Raw genomic sequence first — 12,221 nt, forward strand, 5'->3', positions numbered from 1 at the left:
AATAGCATAATTATGAAACGATCTGATTTTTATTTTCTGATAAAACTATTTTTATTAATCATCGCAGTGGTGAAATAGTCATTATATTGTGTATACCATGCGTTAATATAACATATCCCATGTATGTTCTATTATATATAAACATTATCATATTTATGCAAATATATATACGACAATCGCTTTAATTATAATAAAGACTTCTGAAGGTGTAATGTTTTCGTAAGTGACCTGATCGCTAAGTATAAACTGACCGGTCAAGGCGTCATAAATTCATTCATTACATTCACTTAATAGGATAAGCAAATGGATAAGTCCTGAAGTCCAATTAAAAGATATATTTCACAAATGTGTGATCAGAAACGATACAAATGTGACACGGTCGTAATAAGAAAATACTGATTTTTTTAAAAAAAAGAACATATTTTCACATTTCTTATATGTTTTGTATAGTGTGAATTAATCATCATTCATAATTTGCTCACTGCATCTTTCATAAATTATGCGGCAATTCAAGTTAAAGTTAGAACATACTAGTACTAAGTAAAATCTTATTAGTTTATAATTATAGAATTTATTTTAGTTCGATTTTGTAGGAAGCTATAAGCTTATATACGCACTTTCGAATCCGTTCGTGGTTTTGAGCAATAAGTGTAAAATTTCTTGCTCAAGGAAACAACGACTTGCCCCTGACAGGGTTTGAACTCATGCGTATAGCACTAATTAGAATACTAGTGTTAACCACTCGGCCATGTCGCCACTTAATTAAAATCTTATTAAGGGGAGGTGCTTCGAGTGATAACGAGCGCAATAAAGATTTTGCTTAATATTTTCTAACTGACTTAGAACATAGCCTACATTGTCATCCAACGGAATATATAACTGTTAGCATAAAGTAGTTTTCCTTAATACTGTTCTAAAATTCACTATGATAAAGGAGAATATTGAACGCGATTTATTTCGTGTTTTAATTGTTATATTAGAGCCGTATTTTATTATTGTGGACACAAGCAAAAACTGATAATAAGAATCGAAGCTGTCCAAACTGTATAAACGGTCATTTGTATTGAGAAAAAATAAATACACACTTCACAACACAAAACACCATAATAAGAACTTTACTCAGAAGGTTTGAGTTGTGAGAGAGTCCACATATAACATACGTGTCAGATTAATGATGCCAAATGCATTTCATTACATTTTTAATTAGAAATGACTCACTTCCTTTCAATCGTCGTTTTATGTCACAATGTGAAGGAAATACAGGTACGAAGTTGTCAAGTCTGCACCCTTTTATGCTACGTTTGGCGATCATTAAAATTTTAAAACTCTGTTTAGTTTTAAATGGCCATAAAGGACAAGGTTAAAGAAACAAAGTATTTCCAATATTTTTGCTGTTTACTAGTACTTGATAAAATACAATATATTGTAGATTATTTTGTGTTTTATAGAATACAGTGTTTAAGATCTGAACTAAATTTAACACAGTCTAAACTATGGTTATTTTCATTTGTTATTTGAAAGAAAAAATATACAGAAGCTCCAAATATAATAAAATATCAACAACAACAACAAAAAACATCAGAAAAAAATCAGATCAGAACAAAAATACAAGAAAAATAAATCTATTATAAAAACTTCACGGAAGCAAAATTAAAACACTAGTTACGGTCAGTAACACAAACTTTTGTTTTAGTACAGTATGTGATATACTAGTATCCTGTTTAATTGTAAATTACTTCCATGGTTTAACATACATCCATGCAGCATCTATGGCTCCTGAGTTATTTGAGAGATCCGTTTCATGTTTCGGAATGTCGGAGTCGTGGTCCTCGGCACTTGCTATGGCCATTGCCGTCGCTATTGCATCCCCAGTAAATCCCGCGTGAAAGTTCATCACAGCGTCTCCATGCATACCTTGTGAACTACTAGCTGGCGAGACTTGCTCGTAAGTTTCGGGAATATTTTCAACGACTTTTGTGGGTCTTTCCCTGTTCATAATTTTTATTTGGCATTTTTTGGGTTTTGGGCGTTTGCGTAAACTTTTTGAAATTATATTTCCGGGTACGTTTTTTTCGGAGTCATGGGCCTTTTCGAAACCCATTTCGGGGACCATTTTTAAATTTTGGGAGATGTCGTATTTGGGGGTATGGAAACGGGACATAGATGAGTTTTTCTTAAAAATTTCGCCCAATTTTTCCATTTGCTTACCCCCTTATTTTTGGGATATTGTAAAAGGGGGTTTGAGTCTCCAAAGGGCTTTCTGAGCAGGGTTTCTCCCAAAAACCCCCACGCCCGCACAGTTTTGAAACGTAAAAGGGTTTTTTGGTTTTTCCCAAATTGAAAAGCCTTGAAAATTTAAAAATTTTGTTCTGTCACGAATGTTTTTTCCCCCAAAAGTCACAGGTGTGTGGTTTAACTCCAGTGTGTATTATAACGTGACGTTTGTACATATACAAGGAATTGGGCGGGAACAGTTTGTCACAGTACTCACACTTCTTTGCCTTTTCTGCATTTACAGTGTCCTTTTCATCTCCTTCAACAAAATGATTACTTTGTAATTTATGGTTAGCAAGCGAAGCTTTGTTGGCAAACTTCTTACTGCAAACCTCACATTGATGACGCTTGATATTGAGATGGCTGTCCATGTGCTTCTTCAAACTTCCAGACTGATTGAAACCCCAACCGCATATTTCGCAACAAAACTGACGAGTATCTCCATGGATTCGTTTATGCTTTGATAACACATCTTTGGTTTTAAATGCCTTTTTGCATACATCACATTCAAACTTACGTTCATTCGTATGAGAGTTCATGTGGATTTGAAAGTTACCTTTACTGCTGCAGATCTTTCCACAAATACTACACATGAAACTTCTCTCGTTATGCATCAGCTGGTGTTGCTTCAACTTTTGCTCCGAGGGGAATTCCTTCACGCACTCTTCATACGTACTCGAGTATTTATTAGAATGAGCATTTTCTTTATGTTTTGACAGAAACTCTTCACTCGAAAAAATTTTCTTACAGTGGTCACACGGGAAAGATATTACTGGACCAGTTGCTCGTTTGGCAGATATTTTCGTGCTCTCCAAATCAGATTTCGTTTTTAAAGCCTTTGCGGCAGGTTTTACATTGAGAAATTGGAAGCCATCCCGATGCTTTCATAGGTTGGTTTTTCACATGCGAACGCTGGTGCGAACCAACATTTATGTCTAGATTCGCAAATGTGTTCACATAACTGACATTCAATATTTTGCGCCATGGCATTAATATAATATGATGTAAAAGTAATCTTTTCTTCATTAAAATGTTGCCCACATTTAGTACATTTGATGTCCGTCTCCTCCTTCATTTGTTTCTACATTCACATAGAAATTCACAACAAAATCCATGAAAATGACACTAAAGTTTTCGAAGGTATGGAGTTCTTCCGTGTACAGACTCTGTGTACCTCAAGAATAAATCTTTGTCTGGGGAATTCAAGAACTACATAGCTTACATTTAACATTCCCTTCGGGTTCATCGTAATGCTTTTTAATATAACATGATTTTGAACGAAGGTGCTTATTATGTGCTACTGTTGATGGAAACGGCTCGTTACATCTGGTACAATTATATGTTCTTGTTACAGTCTGTTGTCGAATCGTTGTCTTACTTTTACTATCAGCATCTTTCTTGTCTTTATTGTTATCTTCATCACTTTTTAATTCTATCTTTATTGTATCTTTCGGCCGAACTTTTGTCATTTGCCTTTTAACAGGCGACTTCTGTTCTTTCTTAATAACTCGTTTTACTTCAGCACTGCCTGACTTAACATCCACTTTTATTTGATATTTTTCGTCTTGTTTTGGTTCAAACCTGGCCTTGTTTACTTTTATTGTACCTTTTAGTGTTTTCACAACAGTTTTCTTTTCTTCTTTCATAACATTTTGGTCGTTTTTCATTGATCTAGTTTTTATACCTTTACCCTTACTTCTTTTGCTGTTTGAACTTACCGAGGCTGTGGGAAAAATTGATCCTTCATCTGTTACTGTCTCATTTATCAATGTATTATCAGTTTCAGAGTCCTCATCAAGCTCTGTAAGATGACCGTCAAAATCGTCGTCATCGTTTGCAATATCATCGCCCTCTTGTCTCTGTGTACCAGCTATGTCAATGATATCTGAAAAAGAAATCATCAGACAACAGTTCGTAAAATGGTGAAATAGTATATCACAACACTTACAAACAAACGGTTTCCAAAAAATGCATTTACCAAGAACCATAATCTTTTAACACCAAAAACCCACATTTTTTGATTTGGGGGTCCCATAGAATCAAAAAACTTTTTTATTGTTAAATCAAAACCATGTAGAATTTTTAACATGTATAAGTGGGTTAATGCACCCTTTCTTTCTTTAATATCTACAGAAGCACGGCTTCAAAATTTAAGATAAAAAGGGCATGACTCTTATATATTGCTTTCAGGATAATGCCTCTTGTTTTACAATTGCCCTTTGCCATTATCACCAAGGGTTCCAAGTTTTACGTTGATACTTTTCTTAAATTTTGAAAAACAAAACCAACTTTTATATTTTTACGTATGCAAAAGGGGCAAAGTTCTGCATTTCTTTTGACCTCTAATTGGGAAATTTAAAAGAATTTTTTAAAATGGCATTTGGGAATGTTTTAAATTCTTTTTTTTTGTTCCTTTACAATATTTTAACCCTTTTTTAAAACTTTTTAAAATTTTCATGATAATTTTGCTTTTAATCTGGGACGCAAAGCTGCTTTAAAGAGTCAAAATTTTCCTTTTCCCTTTTTCAAAAGGGTTTTTAAGGGGAATTAATTTTTTTTTCCCCCCACGAAATGGCCCCTTTTTATGATGAGCAAATTAATTTTCCCAAAATTTTAAAATTGAGTTATTTGGGCTACATGATGAAAACGAGGGGGAAAGCAAACGATCAATATTTGCGGTCGTATGTTAAAAATACGTAACCCATATAAGCTAATGATTTCCTTAAAATTTAGAAAGGTAAATTTAAAGGGAGATGCTTAAACGAAAAAATGTTGGGCCCCGTAAAAATCTGCCCTGTAGAAATGCCCCCTTAAGTTTTGAAATAGAAAAAGAATTTTCCCAAATTTTTAAAAAAAGAATATCTTTTGATAGGTTTTTTTCGAGAATTTTAAAACTTTTAAAAAAATGGTTTTAAACCCGCACAGGAAAAAAAATCAAAAAATCAAAAAAGGGGCATTTTTTACAAAAACCCTAAATTTTAAAAAATTGGTTATGGGATAACAATTTTTATTTAAAAACATTTTGTTATAAACCAAATCCCAAAGCAAATTTTCCTTTGACAGTTTCTGAGAAAACATTTAAATTATTTTTTCAGTAACCGATCTTTGACCTGAAAATGAGTTTTGTGACAGGTAGAACTCATCAAGGGGCCTATCGATGTTTCAATGTAATAGTTTGTGAGGTTTAAAAGTAAATTACTTAACCAAAAAGTTAAACAAAAGCTGATGTCAGAGTAACGACATTGCCGTGTGGGTTGTGTAGCTTTGGTTTTTAACGGGAAAGTGGAGCTAAAACTGTTTTTTTATATATTTTGAACACATTGTATGCATCAGTAAAACTATAGCAAAATACCACATAAGATATCTTGACAGTAGCTTTACTGTTTTACTGGAAAAGCGGATTTTTTGTTATTTTCTTTAACCAAATGTATGAAATAGTTAAAACTATAGCTTAAACAATGCTTACTTAAAACATAAAGGGTTATATGAAATTATGAGGTTTCTGTAAATTGTTTGCGTACAATTTCTGAAATTTTTTCGGGGACAAGGGGATAAAGTTTAAAAACCTGGGAGATATGTGCAAGTCTAATAGAATCAGTACTGTTCTCAACAATGTATAATGACCTCTTTATTTTACACACCACCATTTTGCTTGACATTTTGACTGAACTTTGTGACTCTAAGTACAATAAGGATTTGATACAGATTTTCACAAATATGAAAATGAGGCTAGATAGAGTAAAAAATACATTTTGGACTCTAAAATTTTTGGGAGATACGATAAAAAACATCTGATATAGATTTTTTTGGACTCTGGAAATGAAAATTGAGACGTATAAATTGATAAGATCAGTTCCAATATTTGATTTCTACTGGAAACATCATGTGGTTGCAAAATGCTGAAAGTTTTATTGGTTATATTTCAATAAAGGTGTAAATACTGCAAAAAATATAAATATCACCTATGGGTCTATACAAGAACAGGAAAAAACAACAAATTTTAAAAAACATACTGGCATGGAGCAGTTCCCCGTTTCAGAAGCAGTTAACCCCCTATTTTTTCTTTAAAGCCTTTTATTTTTTTCTTGATTCTTTAAAAAATTTATTTTTAAATCAAAACAGATACATTTAAAAGAGACAAAAAACTAAGTTTTCATTCGGCAATACGCATTAAAAAATTTTCATTTTAAATCACTTTTCCCCGGGGGCGTCCCCTCAAAACGTGACCTTGTTTTCTCTGGGGGGTTCCGTCCTTGCGCGATGCGCCAAAAAAATTTACACGTGGGGGCTTGTTAAAAGGGTTTTTTTCCCCTAAAAACCAACTGTTTTTCAGATAAATAGGGAATGTGATTTAAAAAATTGTTTAATTTTTCCCGAAAATTTTTACCCAAAATTTCTATTTAAAAAAAATTTTATGGTTTTTGGAAAGCGTAAAAAAATCATGTATACAAGCATGCTATTTCATGTGAATGCGTTGGGGGGAACGGTACCGGGAATTTGATACCCCGTTTAGTCTACGGTCCCAAACCCTGAAAATTTCATCTATTTATTTTTGAGATAATTGGCTGTTTTAAAAAATTGTAAATGAAAAAATAGGGGCCGAAATAAAATTTTATAATTCCCAAAGGGTTTTTGATTTTTTTGTACGGGAAAATACTCCTTCCCTTTATACAAAATAATCAAAAAATTTTGGTACCCCATTTTGAGGCCTCATAAGTAAGGGGTTTTTCTATGGTTTTTGAACATGATGGAATTTCCCTGATTTGGTTTTTGACGGGACCGAATATTGTGGGGTAAAAATTCAAAAATTTTTGGGGAGTAGCGTAATAAAAAAAAAGTTTTTAAATTTAAATAAGATTTTTGGTAAAGGGGGAATGGGTTGCCCTTCCATTTTACAATTTTTTAATACCTTTTTTTTTCAAAAACCTTTTCTTTTCAAAAAAAATTTCATCAAAAAAAATAAAAAAAACCTTTATATAAAAAACACTAATTTATTTTGGTTTGGAAAAAAACCCAAAATAAAAATTAAATTTTTTATAACAGGCTACATGGTTTTATTCACTAGTAAACTTCCCTTTTTCTTATTTTTTAATATACCAGTATATGAAACATCAATTTCATTTGAACCCCTTAAAAAGGGAAAAACCCCTGAAAAGGTTTTTTTTACATGAAAGAATGGAAATAAATTCCCCCCCAATTTTTTTACTAAATTTTATGTAGGTTTTGGACCAAATTTTTTTTCTGCATTTTTCAGATATTTTTCACCCTTTTGAAATTTAAATTTTTTTAAAAGGGCCAAAATGGGCAGAAATTTGAAAAGCCCCTTGGCCCAACGTTTTTTCACATTACTCTCGCTTAAAATTGCACAAATATAGATTTTCAAATATATGTCTATATAATCCGTTACAGATTTTTTTCCATTTTAATTTTTTCACTTGATCAATGTAAAAATTTCAAATTTATATTTCTAGGCTTTTAGACCACAGTAGAGCTCCTTTAACCTGTTTATCTTTAATTTTCTTGTCCAGCTTCCATTTTTTTAACTGCACATCATGAACTTTGGAGATATCAAGATGAAATTTCGTAGTAGTCGATCAGTCAACAGTGAAGAGGTGCCCAGGCTTGCCGGGATAGAATGATGGCAAAGGCTAATCACTTTCCACTCCAATAGGTTAAAGGTTAAGTTCAGTATACAAAAATAAGTAAAATTAGCATTTATTATTATAAACGGTATATAGAAATTTCATAATGAAAACAAAAATCTTATAAAGATTTTTCACACTTTTCAATAATAATTTTAAAAAATTCAGCATAAGAAATACATAATAATGTGAGTATTAACTATTAAAGCTACAGATATATATATTCAAATACCTAGTATACTTGCAATATAAACAGAATCTAAAAGCATATTGCATGTTGTACCTTAGAAAAAAGAAAAATATAAAAAACTTTAACATCACTTGGTTCCCTTGAATTAACCTTTTCGCTCATGCAAGAGAACAATTATTTAAATACCTAGGCAAAAAGAGGTGAGAAAATGTTAAGTGAAACTAGGGATAAATCTATAGCCCATAGTGATAGCATGCATGAAGTCCTGCAAAGCAAATATAAGGAGCATTTCATGTATTCCTATATCTGGACATGACATTACATTTGTGACATATTGTAGAAAGCATAATTTTATGTTGAAAACTATAAATTGTACCATTTCGGCTTATAAAATATTGATGATTTTAATTGACATAATCTAAGAAACAAAGAGAGAGATAAACTGTATGATCAACAACTCGCCACTCTAAAGAATCACATAAAAGCCTCTTTAAGCCAAAAAGCAAAATATAACAAGAGTTTGTTGGTAGGACAGCATGCTTGACTATTCTCAGTGCATAATAATAAAACAAGAGGCTGGATAATGTGAATTTTTTTAATCTTAAAAAGGGGCCTTAATTTTGTTAAAATCCATGTTAAGAGTTATGGGCCTTCAATAGAAACCTCCTATTATGCTCTCAAATACAAGTGTGAAGTTTTGACCAATTACTCTCCATATCAACTTTGTGCACAAAACTTAACCAAAGTGTAATGCCAACCGAGTTATGAGTAAAACAGCTCTCTTGATTATTTAAATGATCGAGATATAAACAATGTGTAAAACTTTTAAATCACTAGGCCAATTGTACTTGTACACATGAAAAGGTACTTAAAGAAGAAATACTGAAATAACAACAGCATATATTCTTAAAAGGTAAACTCAATCATATAAATGTTAAAATATGAAATATAATCTTATAAAAAACAAAATATTTATTATCTAATTAATTACTTATAATGAGTTAAAATTAACTAGAAAATTATACCCTTTATGGCAAAAAAAAAAGAGGAAAACATTTTATTTTTCCTTAAATATGTGAATAGAAAAAACAAAATTTCAAACCAAGATCGATAGTCAATTTTAATTTGTGTCAACTAATAAATGCAAAAAAAAAATCCAAAGTTTTCATCCAAACAAGAGGGCCATGATGGCCCTGAGGTCGCTCACCTGTATATAGGCCCCCCAACCCCCACCCCCCCAACGTTGCAGGGCCAATTTAACCCAAGGGCTTTTAATTTGCACAAACTCGGTAGGACACCCATAAGAAGATGTTTCATGCTAAACATCTAAGCTCTAGCTCATTGGGCTTTATTGAAAGAAGATTTTTTTAAAGTTTTTACTATACACATATAGTTAAAAACAATGACACCCCTGGGGCCGGGCCAGTTTTGACCCCAGGGCTTTTATTTGAACAAACTTTGTAGACACTTACTAGAAGATGTTTCATGCTTAATATCTAAACTCTAGCTATTTGGGTTTTTTCAAAGAAGATTTTTTAAGTTTTTGCTATACACATATAAGGATAATCAATGACCCCCGGGGCGGTGCCAATTTTGACCCCAGGGCTTTTATTTGAACAAACTTGGTAGACACCTATTAGAACATGTTTGATGCTAAATATCTTAGCCATAGCTCTTTGAGTTCTTTCAAAGAAGATTTTTTAAGTTTTTACTATATGCATATAGGGAAAATCAATGACCCCCCGGGGCGGGCCAATTTTGACCCCAGGGCTTTTATTTGAACAAACTTGGTAGACACCCATTAGAACATGTTTTATGCTAAGATATGTTCTTTAAAAGAAGATTTCTTAAGTTTTTACTATATGCATATAGGGAAAATCAATGACCCCCCGGGGCGGGGCCAATTTTGACCCCAGGGCTTTTATTTGAACAAACTTGGTAGACACATATTTAGAACATGTTTCATGCTAAAAATCTTAGCTCTAGCTTTTTTGGTTCTTTAAAAGAAGATTTCTTAAGTTTTTACTATATGCATATAGGGAAAATCAATGACCCCCCGGGGCGGGGCCAATTTTGACCCCAGGGCTTTTATTTGAACAAACTTGGTAGACACCTATTAGAAGATGTTTCATGCTAAATATCTTAGCTTAAACTCTTTTGGTTCTTTAAAAGAAGATTTTTTAAGTTTTTACTATATGCATATAGGGAAAATCAATGACCCCCCTGGGGCGGGGCCAATTTTTGCCCCAGGGCTTTTATTTGAACAAACTTGGTAGAGACCTATTAGAACATGTTTGATGCTAAATATCTTAGCCATAGCTCTTTGAGTTCTTTAAAAGAAGATTTTTTAAGTTTTTACTATATGCATATAGGGAAAATCAATGACCCCCCGGGGCGGGGCCAATTTTCACCCCAGGGCTTTTATTTGAACAAACTTGGTAGACACCCATTAGAACATGTTTCATGCTAAATATCTTAGCTGTAGCTCTTTTGGTTCTTTAAAAGAAGATATTTAAAGTTTTTTTCTTTCGGTTGCCATGGCAACCAGAGTTCTGCATGGAATTAAATTCTTTGAACAATTTTTAAAGGTGACCACCAAAGGAACATTCCTGTGAAATTTGGATGAAATTAGCTTAGTGGTTTATGAGGAGATGTCATTTAAAGTAAAAGTTTACGGACGGACGACGGACGGACGCCGAATGAAAAGCGATCACAAAAGCTCACCCTGTCACTTTGTGACAGGTGAGCTAAAAATTGGACATTTTTATAAATGATAACACAATGTTAATTTAGAAACATTATCTTACATGCAAAGCTAAAGCGGAAAAATAAATTAGTAGACAAAAAATGTAGACAATGCAAAAAACATTGAGTAAATATAACTACTTTGCAGAAAATGGTTTAGTTAATACAGAATTTATTTTAGTTTTGAATGTGTAGGAAGCTATGAACTTATAGACACACTCTCAAATCCATTCTCAGAATGATCCAGTATGAAGCAATCAGTGTAATATTCCATGCTTAGGCACAAGCTGTGAGCTATAGACACACTCTCCATTCTCTGAATGACCTAGTAAGAAACAATGAGTGTGTTTTAACCCATGTGACCTGCAATTCTTAAACTGGCTATACTGACAATGGTTGTTCACTCTTTGCTCCTATTCAACAAGCTTATACTTCAATTCAATAATCATATGCTTTTTCCTCTATGTACATACATGTAACACATTTTTTGTTGTTAATTAAATGCCAAACTGACACAGTAAAAGGTTATATAGAAACTGTCCAGTTAACTGATGGATAAAGACAGAAGGTGCCCCTTTAGTGCATTATTTGTTGCACTGGTGCACGCGAGTGTGAAGCTAACTGGACATATTCCGAACACATAAAAAAATTAAAAGTCCCTTACAGGATTCAACCCACAGAGGTAGAGAGACAGTAACAAGATTTAAAACCTGTTTAATTGACATATAGTTATTACAAAATAGTGGAAGCTTTGTGATGGAAGTGATTGAACAACCCTAAATCAGCTGAATTTGTAAAATGGTTTAGCCCTGTTTTAAATTTGGAGCAGTCCATTAGAAAATGAAGGGATTCCATTATCAATATACAAAATTTGAGCTACAAACAATATAGAGCCTGGTAAGACTGCGTGGATGCGCAGGCTGGCCTGGCTCTATACTGGTAGCAAAGGCTTATCACTTTCAGTTCCAGCAGATTAAAGGTTTAAGAGTATGGAAGTTTTAAGTTGGTCAATGCAACGGTCATCAGAATTTCTCAATCAACGAAAGGCCTAACAAAATTGCAACTGAAGTAAATATGTTTAACAAAACTCATTATTTCAAAATACAATGTAATTGATCTCAAAATTAATAATAATCTTATAAGTTAAGTAAAACCATGAAACTAACTTTGAAATTTTAATAATATTTCAGTAGAAGATACCAGTTTCTCCCATTCAAACTTGTCAAGCAGCTATACCGTCTGTATATCTTTTTTGTTTGGATTATTACAAAGTAAATAAATAATAACTAGACAATATACCAGTAGGCGCACGACCCTAAACCAGTGCTTGTGTAATGCAGCCATAACCTGTTTTGCATATAAGTGACACT

The 12,221-nt window shown here is 32.7% G+C and overlaps 1 protein-coding gene across 1 annotated transcript; it reads right to left on the minus strand.

Annotated features, from left to right (window-relative positions):
- Nucleotides 1-1,732: 1,732 nt before the first annotated feature.
- On the minus strand, nucleotides 1,733-4,500 carry LOC132749985 (zinc finger protein Gfi-1b-like). The gene is made up of 4 exons (XM_060739935.1): nucleotides 4,485-4,500; nucleotides 3,627-4,159; nucleotides 2,455-3,110; nucleotides 1,733-1,988 (listed from the first exon to the last, which is right to left on the minus strand). The coding sequence occupies exons 1-4, from the start codon at nucleotides 4,498-4,500 to the stop codon at nucleotides 1,733-1,735; spliced, it is 1,461 nt and encodes a 486-aa protein (XP_060595918.1).
- Between the last annotated feature and the right edge of the window lie 7,721 nt (nucleotides 4,501-12,221).

Source organism: Ruditapes philippinarum, unplaced genomic scaffold (assembly GCF_026571515.1).
Source record: "Ruditapes philippinarum isolate M1 unplaced genomic scaffold, ASM2657151v2 ctg1025_1_1_1_1, whole genome shotgun sequence".
In the NCBI taxonomy this organism is placed as follows: Eukaryota; Metazoa; Mollusca; class Bivalvia; order Venerida; family Veneridae; genus Ruditapes; species Ruditapes philippinarum.

Excerpts from the sequence above, each read along its gene's own strand:
- LOC132749985 (XM_060739935.1), bottom strand. Across the intron at positions 3,111-3,626 it reads CAACGATTCGACAACAGACT|GCTTTAAAAACGAAATCTGA; the intron begins GTAACAAGAACA and ends CCTGCCGCAAAG. Across the intron at positions 1,989-2,454 it reads CTGTTCCCGCCCAATTCCTT|GGAAAGACCCACAAAAGTCG; the intron begins GTATATGTACAA and ends AATTATGAACAG.